The sequence below is a fragment of the Jatropha curcas genome, chromosome 7, assembly GCF_041381405.1.
Source record: "Jatropha curcas cultivar XTBG-Jc1 chromosome 7, XTBG_Jcur_1.0, whole genome shotgun sequence".
Lineage (NCBI taxonomy): Eukaryota > Viridiplantae > Streptophyta > Magnoliopsida > Malpighiales > Euphorbiaceae > Jatropha > Jatropha curcas.
Genome location: NC_143157.1, coordinates 24,060,889 through 24,079,669, shown reverse-complemented (window position 1 = coordinate 24,079,669; position 18,781 = coordinate 24,060,889). Strand labels below are relative to the sequence as shown.

The 18,781-nt window shown below is 30.8% G+C and overlaps 3 protein-coding genes across 5 annotated transcripts; 1 reads left to right on the top strand and 2 right to left on the bottom strand.

Annotated features, from left to right (window-relative positions):
- Nucleotides 1–132: 132 nt before the first annotated feature.
- On the bottom strand, nt 133–2,842 carry LOC149495031 (F-box/LRR-repeat protein At4g14096-like). 2 transcript variants are annotated; one of them, XM_089723826.1, is made up of 4 exons: nt 2,586–2,827; nt 1,058–2,023; nt 700–855; nt 133–573 (listed from the first exon to the last, which is right to left on the bottom strand). In XM_089723826.1, exons 2-4 carry the CDS (start codon nt 2,012–2,014, stop codon nt 304–306), a joined length of 1,383 nt encoding a protein of 460 aa, XP_089579952.1. In that variant the 5' UTR covers nt 2,015–2,023; nt 2,586–2,827; the 3' UTR covers nt 133–303. The 2 variants fall into 2 exon arrangements, with proteins under 2 accessions (XP_089579952.1, XP_089579953.1); XM_089723827.1 differs by having other exon boundaries at nt 393–590; nt 2,586–2,842.
- A 4,056-nt stretch (nt 2,843–6,898) lies between these two features.
- On the bottom strand, nt 6,899–9,970 carry LOC105632905 (F-box/FBD/LRR-repeat protein At4g26340). The gene is made up of 4 exons (XM_012215370.4): nt 9,635–9,970; nt 7,900–8,902; nt 7,619–7,774; nt 6,899–7,532 (listed from the first exon to the last, which is right to left on the bottom strand). Exon 2 carries the CDS (start codon nt 8,877–8,879, stop codon nt 7,959–7,961), a length of 921 nt encoding a protein of 306 aa, XP_012070760.1. The 5' UTR covers nt 8,880–8,902; nt 9,635–9,970; the 3' UTR covers nt 6,899–7,532; nt 7,619–7,774; nt 7,900–7,958.
- Nucleotides 9,971–10,206: 236 nt separating this feature from the next.
- LOC105632904 (AP-5 complex subunit zeta-1) lies at nt 10,207–18,333 on the top strand. Of its 2 annotated transcripts, XM_012215369.4 has the most exons (16): nt 10,207–10,451; nt 10,544–10,684; nt 11,725–11,816; nt 12,972–13,068; nt 13,545–13,588; nt 14,511–14,599; nt 15,103–15,194; nt 15,272–15,418; nt 15,978–16,125; nt 16,290–16,366; nt 16,540–16,611; nt 17,154–17,201; nt 17,314–17,441; nt 17,541–17,697; nt 17,779–17,989; nt 18,057–18,333. In XM_012215369.4, exons 1-16 carry the CDS (start codon nt 10,338–10,340, stop codon nt 18,104–18,106), a joined length of 1,707 nt encoding a protein of 568 aa, XP_012070759.1. In that variant the 5' UTR covers nt 10,207–10,337; the 3' UTR covers nt 18,107–18,333. The 2 variants fall into 2 exon arrangements, with proteins under 2 accessions (XP_012070759.1, XP_037492537.1); XM_037636609.2 differs by lacking the exon at nt 11,725–11,816 and having other exon boundaries at nt 10,293–10,451.
- The last annotated feature ends 448 nt before the right edge of the window (nt 18,334–18,781 follow it).

Sequence of the window (18,781 nt, the reverse complement as noted above, 5' to 3'; positions counted from 1 at the left end):
TGTGTCCGAGGTGGGTTTTTGGGCCGATTGGGCCTAATGTTGTAATCAATGTTTTGGGTTGGGCTTAAAGCAAGTTCCTTGGTCCAAATTGTTGCATAGCAAATCAACGACATTCAATTTTGAAGAAGATGATTAAGTCAGACAGATCACGATCATGTCAGATTCATACATCAACCTTTACACGTCATAGAAGCAAGAATTACAATTTTCCAGAAACTCAAGCATAGCAGTTCTCCAGTGTAAACAGCAAACAAAAACATAGTCAATTTACAAATATTGAGACGAACTAATTGAGATTTGAAATCAACCATCAATAAACTCAATCAAGCAGCTTGCTAAGCCTCCACGACTTAATTGTAACAGATGACTGATGTCCCTTTGCTTCTCCAAATCTTCCAAGAAGTCTCCAGAACATAAAAAAGTTATCCTCTCCAAAACAGCTGCATTCTTGACAAAATATTCAAGAAATTTCACTCGTCCTACATCCCCTTTAAAATATGAGATTCTAAGGAATTTGAGGCACGATGTTAGGCAATGTGGCACAATATTAAAATGAGTTCTTGGCTTGTGTCCCTGCACAGTAAACAAAACTATTCACAAAAAAGAATGAAAGTAACTCAGAACTTCCTAAATTCTTTACAATCCAAGTATTGAAAGAAAACCACAAAGCAAGTGAATATTCACTCTTCAAAAACCTACCTCAGGAATTTCCAAAGATCTGAGATTAGGTGATTTCTGAAGAAAGTATATCAACCTCGTATCAATATAATCGCACCATCCCAGTTCTACTTTCAAATGAGTCAAATTGGAAAACATCGGCAAAGGAGCTCGGAAATTTTCTAAATATCGAAGCACCTTGACACAAAAAATAAGGACAGAATATTAGTTCTCAATTGTTATTGTGTTTCAGATTAAGGCTTTGGTTGAGTTGAGTAGGTCTATGCAATGTCCTCATATGCATTGTGTATGTGTGTGCACCTGCACAGGCATATGTGAACCTACAACATAAATCTCTACTAGGTGAATGATTCAAAGAACGATTAGGAAACTTAACTACCTCAGTTGCATGCTCTGTTAGTACAAGAGACTTAACCCTCAAGATTCCATGGAGTAGTTTTGCAGCACAAAGAGCAACTTTTTGCCCCTCGGATGGCCACAAGGAAGGAACATCAATATATGCATCGACCAGGGAAAATAGGTCACAGAAAGAAAAATTTATTGTCAAACAACTCGTGCAATGAAGAGATATAAGATTTCTTGCAGAAATATTGACCGCACAACCAAGTAAATGTTTTGGACAAAAAGGGTCATAATAAATAGTCAATGTTCTAAGCGTTGGAAGTGAAACTGTGACATTCTCTACAGTCTCCCAATACCAGCAGTAAATAACCAGTTCTTGCAGGACAGGACAACCAGAAAACAGAAGATTTAAAGATTTTTCATCCTCAAATACAGCATGAGAAAGATACAAACTCTTAAGCTTAGGGAAGCAAATGGAACGAGGAATATGTAAAGCACAACGCATTTCTAATTTCAATGTTATCAATGATTCAGAGGTAAAAAGAATATGTGGTAAAGGAAATCGTTTTCCTAGACGTAGTGAAATATCAAGTTCTTGAACTTTACGTTTCACTGCATTAGATATCCAGCGACAAACATCAGATTCAATAACAGAACCCCGCAGTCTCAGGCGGAATTTCTCAATACAATCACTATTATCACAGCTAAGTACTTGATGAACAGAACGCTGCAAACTCATTTCCATCCCCTGACTCCGATTATTCTTAAAATCATCTGACATTGCATCAAAATCGTATCTTGGATTTGATTTCCATTTATATTTCCATCGCTTTGATAATAAGGATGTTCTTACAATGTCTTTCATGGGAAGGAAAGAAAGGATGTAATGAAGAACCTCTTCTGGTAATACGCTAATTATATCCATCCCATCAGTTACATGTTGTCGCATGGCAAGTTTCTGTTTATTGAGAGGCAGTGAAATAGCAACGTCCATTGTCTTTGCCTAAAAGGAAAATTCAAATGCAGTAATCATAAGATTTGAAAAAGATAAAGTACTCAACCATAGAAAAGAATTCAAATAGGAAAGTTCTTAATTTCTTTTTGTCATAGAGTTACATGGAAAAAAAAACATAAATTTCCATTTAAATCTGATCAAATCATATAAGTTCAATAATCAAAACTACCCTGAGCTTTTCGAATTGTTGCAATTGCACCCTAATTTTCTTTTGGAAATCTGGGAGCAAATGCAAGCTGCTGTAGAAATTGAGGGAAAATGTATACCATTTTTCAGAAAAAATAATTAATTTATAATTCCAAATTCCACTCTCTTCGATCAAGCTCCTAAAATCAATCAATGAGAAGAGAATTGAAAAAAATATATAAAAATAAGGTAATTCGCTATAGAATAAAAAGATTTAAAACGAACTAGAAGGCTTTCTAGACTCTGTCTCTGAGTCAGTGGGTTGAGTCGATTTGGTGTGTGGATGTTGTTAGGGTTTGCTTTTTTTTCATAACTTACACAAACCAAAAATCTCAATTCGACAAGGGGAAAAAGAAAGGAGAACCTTAAGAGTATTTGAACTTCTTTGCCGTCTATGATTTTCGGCCGATTTGCTCAACCCCTTCAGTTAATGATATCCGTTCTTCAGAAACTAGGGTTCCGTTCGGCCATGAGTGAAATTAAGTCGTTAAGGGAGAGAGAGTTAGAGCGACTACAACAAGAGCGCCGTGATGGAGAGAGACTCAAAGCGAAAAAAGAGGCATCACAGAACTATTCGAAAATGAAAGGGAAATTTGTCATCATATATATAATCGTGAATCAAAAATTCAAAAAAAAATTCAAAAATTTTACTTGACACTCTCTCATTTCTGAGTATTTCCTTTTTTCTTTTTTTATAAATTTTTAAACATTTCTTTCCTATAATCTAATATAATATATACACATGTCTAAAATTTTAAATATTTAATTCTTTAAGATTTTTGAATTTTGAAACTGAAATTTTTATTACATTTGAATTTTTTTGAATTTTGAAATTGAAACTTTTCCTTTGAATTTTTTTTCTTTTATATATATATATATATATGTATATATTCATATTAATCAATTCCAATTATTTTATTTTCTTTTACAGTGATTTCCTTCTTTTTTTTTTTTTTTATTCTTTGAGTTTTGGTTGTGCTTTATTTATTTATTTTATATTATTGTATTTTCTTCTTGTTAACTCTTTGATTTTTTTTTTAATCTTTTCTATAGTCTTTTTTTATTTATTTAATAATATTTTCTTTATTATCTGTCATATGCTACAGGTATGAGAAATATAATGTTGATGGAGATGAATGAAGGAAAAACTAAATATAAATTTATTTATGTATTTTTTTAAATGTATTCTATTTTTAGCAAATGGTATAAAACTGTAAATTTTTTTTATTGCTTCATATACATATATATATGGAAATTTTGATTATTTATAATATTTTAATTCATGTAATTATTAATATAATAATATATGCTTTTATTGTTATATTGTATACATTCAAGTATTTGATATGATTTGAATTTTTGAGTTTTGAGAGAGTTTCACTAAACCTGGATAACAATTAATAAATTGAGGAGAGAAATATAAATATAATTTTTATTTATTTATTATTTATTATCATTATTATTATTATTATTAATTTGCCATTTAGATCAAAGAGAAATCCCTTTACTATTGCATTTATATATATATATATATATATATATATATATATATATATATATATATATATATATATTCAATAAATATATTTTAAAATAATAAAAGAATTTTATAAATAAATATATTTAAGAAATAAAAAGGAATTGAAATACCTTATCATTTGTAGTTAAAACAATATTCTTGTAATTTAAATTTTATCTAAATATTCAAAAATTATATTTAAGGAATCAAATTTTCAAAATTAATATTTATTAACAATAATTATTTATATCTATTTTCAAGTTTGAATTATTAGATGACTTAAAAATTTAAAATAATTAACATATTCATATTTAAATATTTGATTTTTTTTTTTTAGTTTAGAATGAATTGTTTAATTTTTTGTATCCATTTATTTATAATAATTATATATTTATTATTATCATCTTTATGGATAGGATTTTTTTAGTATGTTTTTCAAATTTATAATTCTACAAAAATAATTTAACTAATACTTCTTGTCTAGAACTTTTGTATTTTATATATTTACCCCATTTTAGTTTATATATATATATATATATATATATATTTTTTTTTTATTTATTTATTTATTTATTTACTTCTTCGTTTTTTGAAGTTGTAGGATTTTTTTTTAGAAATATTTATTTTCGTATGTACAATAAAAAAAGTAACATCTAATATAATTTATAATTTACAATAATTAAGTAAAAAAGAAATCCGCGTGCTTGATCTAATTTTAATCTAAAAGGGAAAAATGTTTTTTTTAAAAAAAAAGGGGGTGGAGGTTGGGAGTGTAATCCTACCCGTTGAAATTAATATGAGTCTAGCATGAAGTTGTTCCCTCAGTTGTATAACTATAACTATAACTCTCTCTCTCTCTCTCTCTCTCTATATATATATATATATATATATAATAATAAAAGCCAATTTGGTTATGAACTTGCTTAGCAGGATAAAAAATGTCAGATTCAATCTTTTAGATTAATGTAGTCCTTAATTTTATATAAAATGATTAAAAATTTTGGTTTCACTTTTTAAGTCAATTTAATTCCTGAACTTATTTAAAATGATTTTTAAAAAATCATATTTGATATTTTGAGTCAATTAAATATCTAGTTATTTATTATGCTTACAATGTAAAGATCATTATATAGACATTTATTAAAACTATAATTGGGATCGATCTAACTAATTTATTAGAAAATTAATTAATTATAAAATATAGGAAAATGATATACGATATGTACTGTATCTCTCTTTACTTTAATTGATGGTTTTGAGTTTATAAATATATATTAATTTGAACATTTTAAAATTAACCTCTATTACTAGGTTATCACTTATGAAATCTATGCATTTTTCATATTGAATAAATTAAAATTATAATGCATGTTTATAAATTTATTATATTACAAGACATGATGTTTTTATGGATTTTAAATTTATATTTATAAGTGTTAGAAAATTTTGATATGAGTATTCTTAATATATGAAAAAAAATCAATCGTGTTAAATTAAATCAATTATTAATTTATAAAAATCAAAACAAGTTTAAAAGTTAAATTTATTTAAAAAATAAAATTGAATCTTTTTAATAATTTTATATAAATTTAATAGCTAAATTGACTCAAAAAGTCAAATTTAATCCTTTTAATCCTGTTAAATAAATTCATCGATCAAATTAAACTTTATTCTATTTTTTTCTCTTTTGACCCGTATTTGATTTCTCTCTCTCTCTTTTTTTTTTTTTTGACCGTCATGATCTATGCGGACATGTTTGTTGAAAGTGCAAAAAAGCATCAACTTGTTTGTTGGAAGTGCAAAAAGGTATGAACCTGTTCTCTACCAAAAAAAAAAAAAAAAAAAAAAAAGAAACTTGTTCTCTCCAAGTTGTATAACTATATAATATTTCTTTTCGTATTTTGACATATATTTAATTCCTCTTTCTTCGTACTGTGATAATTTATATTGATTTATTTGCTGAAAATGCAAAAATTGGACGGGAAAGGATATTAGGCTAAAATACAAGATATAGTAGTGTATTTAAAGTAAATATAAAAATAGAGTATTTAATTTCGACAAAATATAAAAGTACGACTATATAGTTTGCTCTTTAAAAATTACTATTCATTTCATATAAAAATAATATTATTTTATTTGCCCCTAAACTTATTATTTTGAGATATATAATTTGCACAAAAATTAACTTTTCAATCATTTATCACCTCAACTTTGTATGAAATGAATAAAAACAAAAAAATCCAACTTCTTAGGGGGAAAAAAGGTAAAACAAGAATTTACATCGAAATTAAGATTTTAAAAGAGAAAGAGAGAAAGTTTACAAATACACATCTAATTACTATCTCTATTACGTAATATTTGTCACATTTAAAAATATAGTTTGTGGTTTCAACTAGTAATAAATTTTTTTTTTCATATTTACCCTTGTATTTGACCAATAATTATTTGATGTTTAGATATATTAAATTAAGGATAACACAGTTAATTTACTCAATAATTTATTGTAACTTAAACAAATTTAATGGTTTTTTTTTAAAAAATATAAAATTTTAAATGTGACAAGTATTAATGTATTATAGAACAGAGAGAGTAATTGCTAAAAAGATGTTGAAGGTCGATAATCCTCTTACAATACGAATGTCGTATATATACTACTTTTGTTCTATAATAATTGTTACATTTAGAATTTCACGTTTCTTAAGAAAATCATTAAATTTGTCTAAATTACAATAAATTATTGAGTAAATTTACTACATTACACTTAATTTAATACTAATTATCTAAGAAAATCATTAAATTAAAGTAATAATTATTAGACATATACAAAAAATCAACATAGAAAAAAAAACATTTATTATTTTTGAAAACCACAAACATATCAAGTATTTTAGAACAAGTTATTTTTTTAAATACGATAAATATTATGGAACATAAATAATATTACAAACCGGTTCAACGACAATTATTAAATATGATAAGGAGGCGTCAGATACCTCTAAAATAAGCCGTAAAAAATAAAGCCATGCATACACGCTGTTAAAAATACATTCATTATCAAACATCAAAGCAAATTGTTCAACAACAATAAAAATACAATTTATTCTTTTCATAAACAATTAAATTAAAATAAAAAATTAAATAATTATTTACTACCTCAATTATAGTCCAATAAAATACTCAAGAATTTTATTTTTGTGATTTAATCATATAGCTATTTAAAACAGAGCATGTGCATTCCTCAAAATTGAATCTCTATTTCTATCAGTGAAGAGCAGTCCATTTCTTGCTGCATCGAAACCTTCACTAATTTCCCCAAAAATTTCTCAGAGAAATAAACGCATCAGTATGTAAAAATACATGATAGAATCATCAGATCCATAACAAGAGGTGCAGTCAACTACTCAATCGAGTGAGCTGCCAAGAATGTTCAATTATGAACTTCACAACCAGCACAAGATTTCAAGATTTTGAAGTAGATAAACCAGAATAGAATTTCATAAAACCAGCTTCACAATACTTCAATTTCACAACTTGCTGAGACCCTAGAGAAATTCTGCAATTGATTTTTGATCTCTTCTATTTTCTTCGGGTCTTCTGATACATCTGTACACAAACGATTCTTGTACGCTCTAGAACAGTTGCATTCTCAAGCAGGTACCTCATCAAATGTATTTCTGCGGCATTCCCACTAAAGTTTGATATGAAAAAAGTTTTAAGCCTGTGCTTAAAACAATGAGGTACATTACTCGATATCCCTCCTTCCCCAATGAAGCAGATGTTTGGGTCAAACTCCTATACAACAAATATATGTTCGTATCACTGATAATATACATAACAATATGTAAAAAACAATTAGAACTTTGGCATCGGGTTCCCACCTAAAAAAAGTTCAGTGATTCTAGATTGGGTGATTTTTGCAGAAGATCCATCAGGGCTTTGATACAAGAATCAGAACACCAGAGTTGAACTTCTAAACGGGTTAAATTATCAAATGTTGGCAAATGATCCTCAATATTTGCCACATATAAGAGACACTAAAGGAAAAAAAAAAAAAAAATATCAGTGCAATCAAGGAACCACAAAGGTTCTGCGTGCGGAATTTGCTGTAAGAAAGATATAGGATAAAAAGATGTTTATAGTAAAATGGAAGCTAATGTACCTCAAGGGTATAATCCGAAAGTGTAAGGGATTTTACACTCTGAAGTCCACCAAGCAATTTTAGAGCACGTAAAGCAGCTTGAGGTTGTGTAGAGCTCCGAAAAGTTGAACATCAACATATGCATAGACCAAAGATGATAGATTACAAAGAGAGAGTTCAAAAATTAAGTAATTTGTGCAGTTAAGAGATGTGAGATTAACTGCACTAATTTCAACCACACAATCAAGAAAATCATCAGGGTATGAACAGTCGTAATCAATAATCAATGTCCTCAGAGAAGGAATAGCAATGCTGATCCTTCTAATATTCTTCCAACCACAATTGTATAAAATCAACTTTTCTAAGACAGGGCAACCCAAAAACAGTTGTTGGGTGGACCATTCGCCCTCAAATGTTATGTATTTAAGATGTAGGGTCTTAAGGCATGAGAAGCAAATTGAACCAGGAACCCTCAAAACACAATACATTGTCAATTTCAGTTTACACAACGACTTGGATGCAAAAAGGCAATCAGGCAGTATAAAGATGACTTCATGTAACGAAAGATTAAGCTTTTCAATTTTGTTCTTCAATGCAGCACATACCCACATAGTAACACGAAACATCCAAGACTTAACACTAAATCCACTGAGAGGCATCCTTGGCTCCAAACGCAATTTTCTTATACAATAAGGCTCGCGAAAGAGAAGTGCACTGTCCACCAATTTCAAGAAGCTGTAGCGCACCTCCACGGTCTGCTTACTTGTGCAGTTACACCCCAGCTTATTCTTAAAATCAAGGTCAGAAACGGTAATCCAGAGATGTTTCCATCTTTTTGATAATGTTGAAGTTCTTATGACATCTTTGGTTGGAAGGAAAGAAAGGATACAACCAAGAATGTCATCAGGTAAATTGCTGATTATATCTTTTCCACGACCAGCGTCTTGTCCTATGAAAAGCTTCTGCCTTTTGGATCTTGGCTGTGAAAAAGAATCATCCATAATTCCTTAATCTTTACCACTCCCTAAAATAAGGCATTGAAACGCATAATCATGAGATTTGTGAACAAAAACCATGTATAGAACGCAAAATTAAGATTTTCATGTGATTACAAAGATCAGATTTTATTTCACAAACGCACAACCTGTTTGAGTAAAAAAGTTATGCATATAATATTAAGAAGGATTGACAGTGTCATAGTTAAATATGAAACATAAATTTCCTTTGTTTGTTCATAATAAGTCAAATTAAATATAAGAGTAAAGCTTGTTTGGATATAGTGACAAAATCAATTCTCAGCAGTATTGACATGGTTTGAAAGTAGTGAAATGAGAGTAGAATCTCCCTAATAAAATAAGATTAAACATCAGATAATACAAAAATTCCCGGTATTTTATAAAATTCAGACCAAACTGAAATATACCCATTTTCCTCAAAATTTGCAGGCAAACTCTCTGTAATATTGTTCACAGCCAAAGATTGATAAACTTGCTTATTCCCTCTATTAAAACAATCATGGGTAACTATCCCTAATATTGCTTAATCTATTTGGCATCCTTTCTAGTTTCTACAATTGCTAGGCTTTTGTCAATTTCTTTTATTTATTAATTGCAAAATATAGTCAAAGCAACCCCAACCATATCCCCTCAAAATCAAAATGCAAAAAATCAATAAAACTAGAGAATTCAAATTAACGAAATGGGTTTTCTGTCAAAAAAAAAAAAAGAAAAAAGAAATAGGTTAAAAATATAGGTACCTGATGGTGAGAAGCGTTTGCTATCTGATAAATCAATGAGAAAAGAAAGAAAGAAAGAAAAATTTGGGATTTCGTCAATAGAAAAAGAAAATGGGGTTCTTAGAAAATGGAGGGAAATTTTAATCATATGAGCGTATTTGCTTCTCCGAGTAGCTTCTTGATGTTAGCCTTGGTCTGGTTTGGGAAAGTTCTAATCCTCAACGACGATTAAGTTAAACGAAGCAAGAAAGGTTAGCCACGGCGTTTGACGAACTTATGTCGTTCGCTTGGAAACGAATCCTTAAACGACAATTTTACATGCTATCCTATTGCTGCAGGAAGACAACGTTGTATTGTATGTGCCTTTCTGTTTGAGAAATTTGAATTGTAACTGTTAACGGATCTCCTCGACCCACCCGTTGAGCTGGGGTAACCTTTTTTGAGCCCGATCTGGTTTGGACCGGCCTGCAATCAACAGTCAACCGGCTCGACCGGCACCGTTGTGTCTCGACCAACGATGAAACGGTGCGTTTAATTACGGTGTAATTGTCTGATTGAGAGAGACATAGACCAGCGGAGTGCGTGTACTCTCTTTTGCTTTATTTCTGCAAATATCCAAAGCATTTTTATCTGTGATAAAAATAAGATCAGAATTGAATTCTCATATAGTCATCATCAATCTAAATTGAACAGTCAAATCCAAATCAAACATACAATTGAATTAATGGCCGATCGAGACAGAGGAGACTGGGAATTCTATCTCCGAACTCTGTCCAGTAGCGCCAGGGATTCCAATTTGGCCAGTGACCCTGCCTCTGATCCTTCTCTTCTCCAATCTGTAAGCTTATCTCTCTCTTTACTCATTTATATTACTTGTTGGCTTTGAGATTAGTTTTAATCATTTGTTTTGTTTAATTGTTTTTGAAATAGATTAAAAGATTATACGAGTTGTGTAAGCAAGAGAATTCTGAGGATTTGGTGGCTAGGGTTTATCCTCAAATTAATAGGCTATTTCAACGCTCTGTTAATTCGCTTGCTCAATCTAAGTCCTCTTATGGACTTCTCTTACTGGTTAGTGTTTTTTTTTTGAGTTCTGAATTTTGATTTTGAAATGGTGTTGATGAAGTTATGGAACAGACAAGTAATTTATTTAAGTTGCATTTTAGATATAATAGTTTTTGAGCTTTAAATGAGTCTGTGACTACTCTGGACTTTTGTATTGTAAATTCTTGGGCAGGCATTCATGCGTTGAGACACATGTGTTTGATCATATACAACAACAATTAAGCCTTAGTCCCAAACTAGTTGGGGCCTGCTATGTGTTTGATTATATGAATCGATAGATTCTCATTTTAGAAATTCTATAGTGGTTAGAAATATAATATATCAATCTCGAGTCGACATTGTTTATTGGGATTTCTTTGGCTCTAGCATGGTATACAAGTGGAGGTAAATGGAAGCAACTAACTTATCTTATTCCGCAAGAGATTTTTCTTCTTTTTAATTTATTTTTTCGAACTAATTTATAGATAGGGATTTCGGTGGATTAACTTTCCTTTCATTAATTTGTAAGAAAGGGTTTTTTATTTTCCTATGGAGAACAATCTGCTAGGTGATGGAGGACAAGTCTAGTAGTTGCTGTTATTCCTAATTCCACTATCAAGAGCCTAATATAATCACTTTTATGATCTGTTAGGATTTGTTATTCCAAATAGGAAAAGTTCTAAACAAGACTTCATAGAGAAGCAAAGAAATTCCTAAGTAAGTTCAAAACTCCACTGAGTATGAGTTTTATATAACAGTCTCGAGCAGAAAAATTAGAATGATAATAAGAATTGAAAGAAAATAATACCTAAGTACTTGTTATTTGGATGTATCTGTTCTGTTGTTACACACTGATTGGGTGCAATTCTCTGCAACATCTTTTCTTTTTCCTGTTTTTGTTAATGACAACCTGGCCTTTTTCTTGTCAAAGTTCAATCTTGCACGGTAACACAAAAAGAGAGGAGAGATTACGTTAATCTCTATTATCATATTTTATATCAATTACCAACGTGGGTACCTCTAACTGTTTGGTCATATGGCTTTTATTCTTTCTTGTTGTTAATCAGGCCATTCTTCAATTTTTTCTTGATTTTGGTGAGGTGGTTCTTCATGATGCTGATCCCAGTCTAAAGACGTTTTTCCGTTCATGTTTGAGCCGGTAATGATGCAGATATTTTTACGGTTATTGTTTAAATGTGTAGAGTTAAAGTCATGTTTTTGTTTGATAGATATTTGAAATCTTCTCTGTGGCTCTTTTACTAAGAATCAAGTGTAGGCTTTTAATTTTCGTTTGGATCAATAATTTATATCCATTTACTTGTTCGGTTGCCTTTAGAAAACGAGGGACCTACAGCTGGAATTGAAGTGATAAATAAATTGTTCTTCTGCTGGATGACTAAATATCTAGACCACGAGAATTCCTTTAAAGTGTTTTGAACAATGATTAGCATGTAACGTTTTTGCTGTTACATTGTGTGCCTCCACTACCATCCCAGATGGTGTGGTGGTTTTGCAATCACCTTTGAAATAGATATCACTGATATGGTGTATATTGGTTATATGTAATAACAATGGCAGTACAACAAAAACTTGCTTTTCCACCCCACTTTCTTCCTGGTTATCTCTGCAGCTTCTTTATCTCACACTCCAGCTAACTTCTTTGTTCCAAGAAACATTTCCTCACCTTTATTTCAAGCCTCCAGAGCTTTGTTTGAAAACAAAATTTAATTTTTGAGTAGTTCATGAAGTCTTGCTTGTGAAGCTACTTTTTGTTAATTTCTTCAGCTATTATTTGTTAGTAGAATTGTTATTTGTTGGATTGATGAAATTATTATGTATTTTTTCCTGAATGTGCAAATTTTGGTGTGGATTTTTGGATTTTTAGATACAAGTTATGCAAATTTCTCTATTAGTTGCTATATTTGTTTAAGGTTGGTTATGATTAAGTTTCGGGTATTGGGAGTTATGACAAATGCATATTTGGTTTTATTATTTGTTAACCTATTGGTTCAAGTTCTTCTTGTTCTTTATTTACTTATTAATTTTGATGCAAATTGTTTACTTATTTATTTTAATCAAACCCATGGTAGCATTGGCTGTGACTGTTGTTGTTGGCCATAACTACAACTACATGCCTTTCTGTAATTTGTTAAAGTTATTTTGAAAAACATTATTTTAATTCCATGCAATTGAAATAATCTTTGATGATAGGTATTTGTAATATAATATCTCTCTCTTATTTTAAGTGCTTTTAATTTATATATAATAATTTGATTATCAGCATACATGCATCTCATTCTAATGTTGATTGCAGTGAATTTGCAGATCCAGTTGTTGCAGAAGCAACTCTTGATTTTCTGAATGCAAACAAGAAAAAGCTCTTAACTTCCTTCTCCACTTTACTGCCTCAGGTATGAAATGTGATCTACAAAATCTTTTGTCAACAATAATAAATTGTAGTATCAGATTTAGTATGTTAGTTTTGGGAAAGAAGTTTCAAAATCATTTTGACTGCATTTTGTTTTATTTCTGTCAGCTCTTTTTCCTGCATCAAATTGTGATAGGTTATCTTTTAATACTTAGATTTTTTGAAAATATATTGGTCATATTTCACGTGTTATTGTCCCATTAAAGCCATGTGATTCCCAATTTCCATGTACATCTTTAGGGCAGAGAAGGAGTTGCTTGTTGTTGTGTTATTCTATTGATGAGTTTTATTATGTTCTAAATAAATACAAATACTAAATATTTAACTACGGGAGAAAGCTGACTTGAGACAGCCAATACCTTCAGAAAATAAATAAATAAATAAATGGGTGGAAAGCTCTATGAAGATTAAAGTGCCATCTAATATATCTTTATATAACTTTGACAATGTGTTCTGCAGTTTTTTCCTTTGTTGCTGAAGTTGATTGCATGGAATGGAGAAAAGTAAGTTTTCTACTCACTCTACAATTTTATTTAGTATTGGAAAAATGTAGTTAGGAAAAAAAAAAAAAAGTCTATAAATTCAATTTTCATAACCATAATCTTAATCTAAAAAGCATGATTGCTTCTATGCAGTCTTCACTATTTATGGGCTCTCACTGAGTTGTATACTTGGATACATTTCAGCTTATAATGCAACTATTCTTGTCAAATTTAGCTAATAGTTTCAAGATAGCAGTTATCACTTTTGTGTAATTCATTTGAGGTGTTTGGCATTAGTGTTTACATGGATTCTAAAGGGATTCTGCATGTGATAAAGTGTCTCAGGATTGTCACAATTTGAGGCAGATATCATTAACATGTGCATGTGGAATACTTATGGACTGGAAATTACAAGAACTAACAAATCTTATTTGAAGTAAGATAGTTAAGAGAGTGAAAAAAAAAAAAAAAGAATAAAACTATTTATTGCACATGAAGTCATGGAAAGATTTCTCAGTATTGCATTTTCTTGTAATTTTTGATAGAATTCTTATTATCAACTTCTATTTAATTTTAAAAAACAAATATGTTAATATATTAACTAAATTATGATTTTTATATGAAGTGCTGGTTAATAAAACATGAAATACAGTAAAGATGAATTTAGAAGTTCCCAAAACTCTATAAATAAATAAAACATAATTCTTCACCTGTTAAAATGGAAAAAAAAAAAAAAGAGTGCTAATAATAGCAATTTTCACCTGAAGGTAGCAACATCCACTCCTCATTTTTGCCAAACCAAAGTCCCAAGGAGATACCATTCATAAAGCATGAATTTATACAATATGAAGGAAGTGTAGGTAATGAATTTAATGAAATGAAATAAGTGGCAGCTATGTGGCAGATCAGCTAATTAATTGTCATTTATCTGTTTGGTTTTCAGATTAGAAAAAGCATTTCTGAAGGTTTTTCCATGCTTGATATCGCCTGGCTCATTTCTTCCATTGTTTCCATCCTTAGTGGATTTGCCTAGTAAGTTTATCTGGCTGGCTATCTTTGTGTCTACAAGATTCTGTTCACTTAATGCTTTATCACATTTATGTGATCTAATTTGTATATATGATTGATAAAGTGATCTGTTTCTGAGCTGTGTAGGTTCTATTCTATCACCTGTTTAAAAGTGTCTATAAGATTCCATTGAGTAGGGTTTAATTTCTCATTATCTTTATGTATCTATATTTGCCTGCATATATAGAACCAGCTGTAGGTAGTTCTTGTGGTTGTAGTGTAACTTCTCCCTCAAAATCTCTCTCTCTCTCTCTCTCTCTCTCTCTCTCTTCTGTTAAAAGAACAAGTTTTCAAGTGTGATTTCTGAAATCAGCATCCTTTTCTTTTCTATGGCAGTTATTTCAGTGAAATTGTTTGATCTAGATAATTGAATGTGCTTAAGTATCGTATTTAGTGATCTGATTTTATTCGATTTCGTCTTAAATTAGTTATGTGAAATTTGACATTTATCGTTATGTCTGTACTAGTTTTGGTAGTGGCACTAGAAAAGGTAGAACGCAGCTCAGGACCACTTATTGGAAACAGCATAGCCTTGATCCAGAAGAGTACAGCTCCTGAGGTTATTTTTATGACTACTTGAATTTGAAGCAAAAGCAGGTTGTACACCTGTGGATAATCAATTATATCTGGATGCAGATGCTACTTGCACTCATGGATGAAGCTTATACCGGTTCAACCATAGGAGATGGTGGGGCAGATTCTGAATCTGAGGATAGCAGCAGAATAGATGTAGCTGATACTGTGTTTCTTGAAATTTTGAAGGATGAAAATGATGGGCTTGCTGTATGGTCCCTTGTGGCTCCTATCTCATTTTTATCTTGCCAATGGATAAATGCCAATTCTAGAATGCTCAGTCAAACTGTCACTGCTAAATAGAAGGGAGAAGTGATTCTTTTTGAGGAAATATATTGCTAGACTCTCTATAGCTGTCATTTGGTCTCTCTGTGTATTTTTTGCTAGTATACAAGAAGATAAGAGGGTCTTTTTTTTTTCTTCAGTTTTTTTTTCTTGTTCTCTCTGTGAAGAGCATCTTATACTCCACCTTTTTTTCTCCTTTCTTTCTATTTTATCTAAGTTTTCTCTTTGTTGCTACCCCTATTAAAAAGAGGAGCACTTTCCTGAGTTTTACTCATTTCCTTTCCTTTGAAGGAATTTAGATTTTGATTTGCTTTATCTGTCTTTTTTTAGCATGTAGTTCTTTTTCTGTGAAATTCGAAGTTGAAAGTATTTATGTTTTGAAAACTATACAATTAATCAATCCTTGATAAAGATCTTACAGTTATTATCGGACATGCTTTTTGGGCATGTCAATCTTCAATTTTTAATAAATTTTGTGTTTCAGGAGCGGCACTGGACTTCTCCCGGGATGGCTGCAATTTTGCAGGCTACAGTCAATAGTCCTCAGTCTGATAGGCTAAAGCAAATACTCAAAATAACCCCACAGCTCCTTGACATGTATTTTGCTATAGCTTCACATGAGGTTAATGATTGTACGTTTACATCTTTCCTGAGTTTTCTTTGCTCAATATCATCATATTAATATTCTGTGGCATTATAATTTGCTGCAGAACGCATGTTCTTTTCTAATTAAAAATGGACTATCCATTTGCCTTCTAAGTTGATGCCCATACTGAAATTGTTCCGTTCTTTGCAGCTTTAATCTGCGCATTGATTCCTCTAATTATGTCCAGAAACGACACAATTTTCCCAGAAAAAAGATTCACTTATGAGGTGCATTTATATTTGACAATAATTAAAGTTTTCTTTTGGACGTTTTCTTGTGGAACTGCACTTTGATTTGTAATACTCATTTTTTCTTTTCATGTTTCCATGCTGAATCCATTACTGCAGCAAAATGTTTGGATCATGGTGACTTATGCTTCTCAGTTATTATTTGATTGCAGGTCCGCAAGAGGCTTTTGGAGTTCATGCTTTCTGCATTTCAACGATCCCCAAATTTTATTGCTCTCTTGAAGGTTTTATTTTGACAACATCTACTTGTGTGCATAATGTTAGTTTTGTTGTTTTTGAAGTAATAACCTTTGGGCATCAATTAATAGTCCATGGAAGGTCAGTCACAAAGACCTTACGTTGTGTATAATGGAATAGCTATTTTGGTACAATTAGCAGTGTCAAAGTGGGCATTTTACATGGTGTCTCCATAGGGCTCCACAAAATGAAACGTTTCTGTTTCAGATGATATAAAACTCGGAAGTACCTCTGGAATGACAAATTTTACTTCGGTGTCATTTTTAGTATTGGAGTTCTCTTTTCATGCTACAACTTCGTTTCCAACAAAATCTTAATGTTTAGAGATCTTCCGTGAGAAGCCAAACAGATAATGTTGCTTGATTGGCTTTTTCAGAGTTATTATAAGCCTTGTCTACTTTTAAAGGAAGGAATAATTTATTGATTATGGGTTTCACTTACCACCATTTCTATAGCCTCATGTTAATATTTCTCTATAGAATTTTTTTTTTTTTTTTTTTCTGAGAATCTTTTTATTGCATTTTTGCAGAAACCTATAATGGACAGGCTTGGGGAAGCTTATGACAGCCCTGCAAAGGTTAGCTGACTAAAGTTGTATTTAAGAAAAATCACCTTAGGCTTTCCTTTCCAAGGAATAGATACCGTAATCTTATTTTGATAAATCTTCACTTTATATGTATTCTTCGTAGACAGAATTGGCATTGCAGTTGTGCTGGGCCATTGGGGAACATGGTGGGGGTGGTGAGTCTCACAAAGATGCAGCTCGCGAGCTCTTTGAGAATTTAGAGCTACTTTTGTATGAAAACCTATCATCTAGGTATGATTTTCAATTGTGCTTTCTGTATTACCTCTTAAGGTTTTGCTATACAATTGGCTATCGTTTGCTGATTTTATTTTTCCTCATGCATTTGGTCAGTCGCCTCGGCCTCAGGGAGTCGGCTCTTAGCTCTAATGGTGAAAATTCCAGAAAGTTGTCACAATCAAGGCTTCTATGTTTTGTTGTAACAGCTATTACAAAACTTGCCACTTGTCACCGTGAATTGTTACCAAGGGCACGTGTATCCTTGGGGAAGGTCTGTTTAAAATTTTTGATAGAATCTTTGCTAAAACTTTCCTGTTGTCAAATATCATAGTAACTGGATTTACATCCCCAGGTAGCTCGATCTCGAATCTCGGATTCAAGAGTCTGGAGGCGTGCTCGTGATTATTTGGGATTATTGAGTGAACCTGCTATTAGTTTATCCATTTTTGGGACTTCAAGACCTCCACATGGACACATGCAGAAGCCTGGCACCGTTAACTGGAGTGAAGGAGGCACAAAGATGATTGCACACATTCCATTTTACATTCTTGGCCAACAGGAAGGTTAGAAGTCTGAAATTTGATATATACATAACAAATTGTTTCTGATAAATATTCATTCTTGTTGCAGGTCCACCTTTCCACGATTTTTCCTTTGCAGATGTCCTTCCAAAAAGATGATGGCTCCTTGTTCAAAATAGAATGCATGTTTTATTTTTCTTTTTTTAATAACTTAATTCAAATTCTAGCATTAGAAAATGTTTGTTATTTCTTATTCTTTGTCTCCTAGAAAGAGGATGAAGATAGTTCTTTTGTCATGGAACTGAATAATGTATATTTCCATTTGTTTTGCGTTACATATCATATCATACTTTGAATAAGCAAAGAGTTCCATATTATAAGGGCTATTTACAGACCTGTTAATCTTTTGACTATTCCGACTGATATTGACTTCATTAACAATCGTTCATTCGCATATAATCACGGACTCGATGATATGTTTTAAAATTATTAAAAATCCAGCGGTTGGATTGGATGTAGTAAATCCATTTTTAATGCCTCTTATGTTGTATTCTTATATCAAGTCAATTGCCAAAAAATTTTAAAATCATTTTTGAAGGTCCAGTTTATTTTCGAAAAATAATTTTTTTGACAAATATTTTTAGATTTTTTTAATGTTTAGGGTGCTCAAAATAATCTATCAACAAAAAATATTTTTCTAGTCAAAGGAAAAATTAAATTGTTTTTTTTAAAAGGCTTTTCATTTTCAAAAGAGGAATTTTTTTTTTTTTTTTTGACTATAAACAAACTTGTTATAACCTTGAAAAAAATACATTTATTAATTCACTTGTCAGT

Excerpts from the sequence above, each read along its gene's own strand:
- LOC105632904 (XM_012215369.4), top strand. The coding sequence starts at position 10,338 with ATGGCCGATCGAGACAGAGGAGACTGGGAATTCTATCTCCGAACTCTG. Across the intron at positions 14,600-15,102 it reads ATCCTTAGTGGATTTGCCTA|TTTTGGTAGTGGCACTAGAA; the intron begins GTAAGTTTATCT and ends TGTCTGTACTAG. Across the intron at positions 17,442-17,540 it reads TATGAAAACCTATCATCTAG|TCGCCTCGGCCTCAGGGAGT; the intron begins GTATGATTTTCA and ends GCATTTGGTCAG.
- LOC105632905 (XM_012215370.4), bottom strand. The coding sequence starts at position 8,879 with ATGGATGATTCTTTTTCACAGCCAAGATCCAAAAGGCAGAAGCTTTTC.
- LOC149495031 (XM_089723826.1), bottom strand. The coding sequence starts at position 2,014 with ATGGACGTTGCTATTTCACTGCCTCTCAATAAACAGAAACTTGCCATG. Across the intron at positions 856-1,057 it reads TAACAGAGCATGCAACTGAG|GTGCTTCGATATTTAGAAAA; the intron begins GTAGTTAAGTTT and ends TTTTGTGTCAAG. Across the intron at positions 574-699 it reads GATCTTTGGAAATTCCTGAG|GGACACAAGCCAAGAACTCA; the intron begins GTAGGTTTTTGA and ends TTTACTGTGCAG.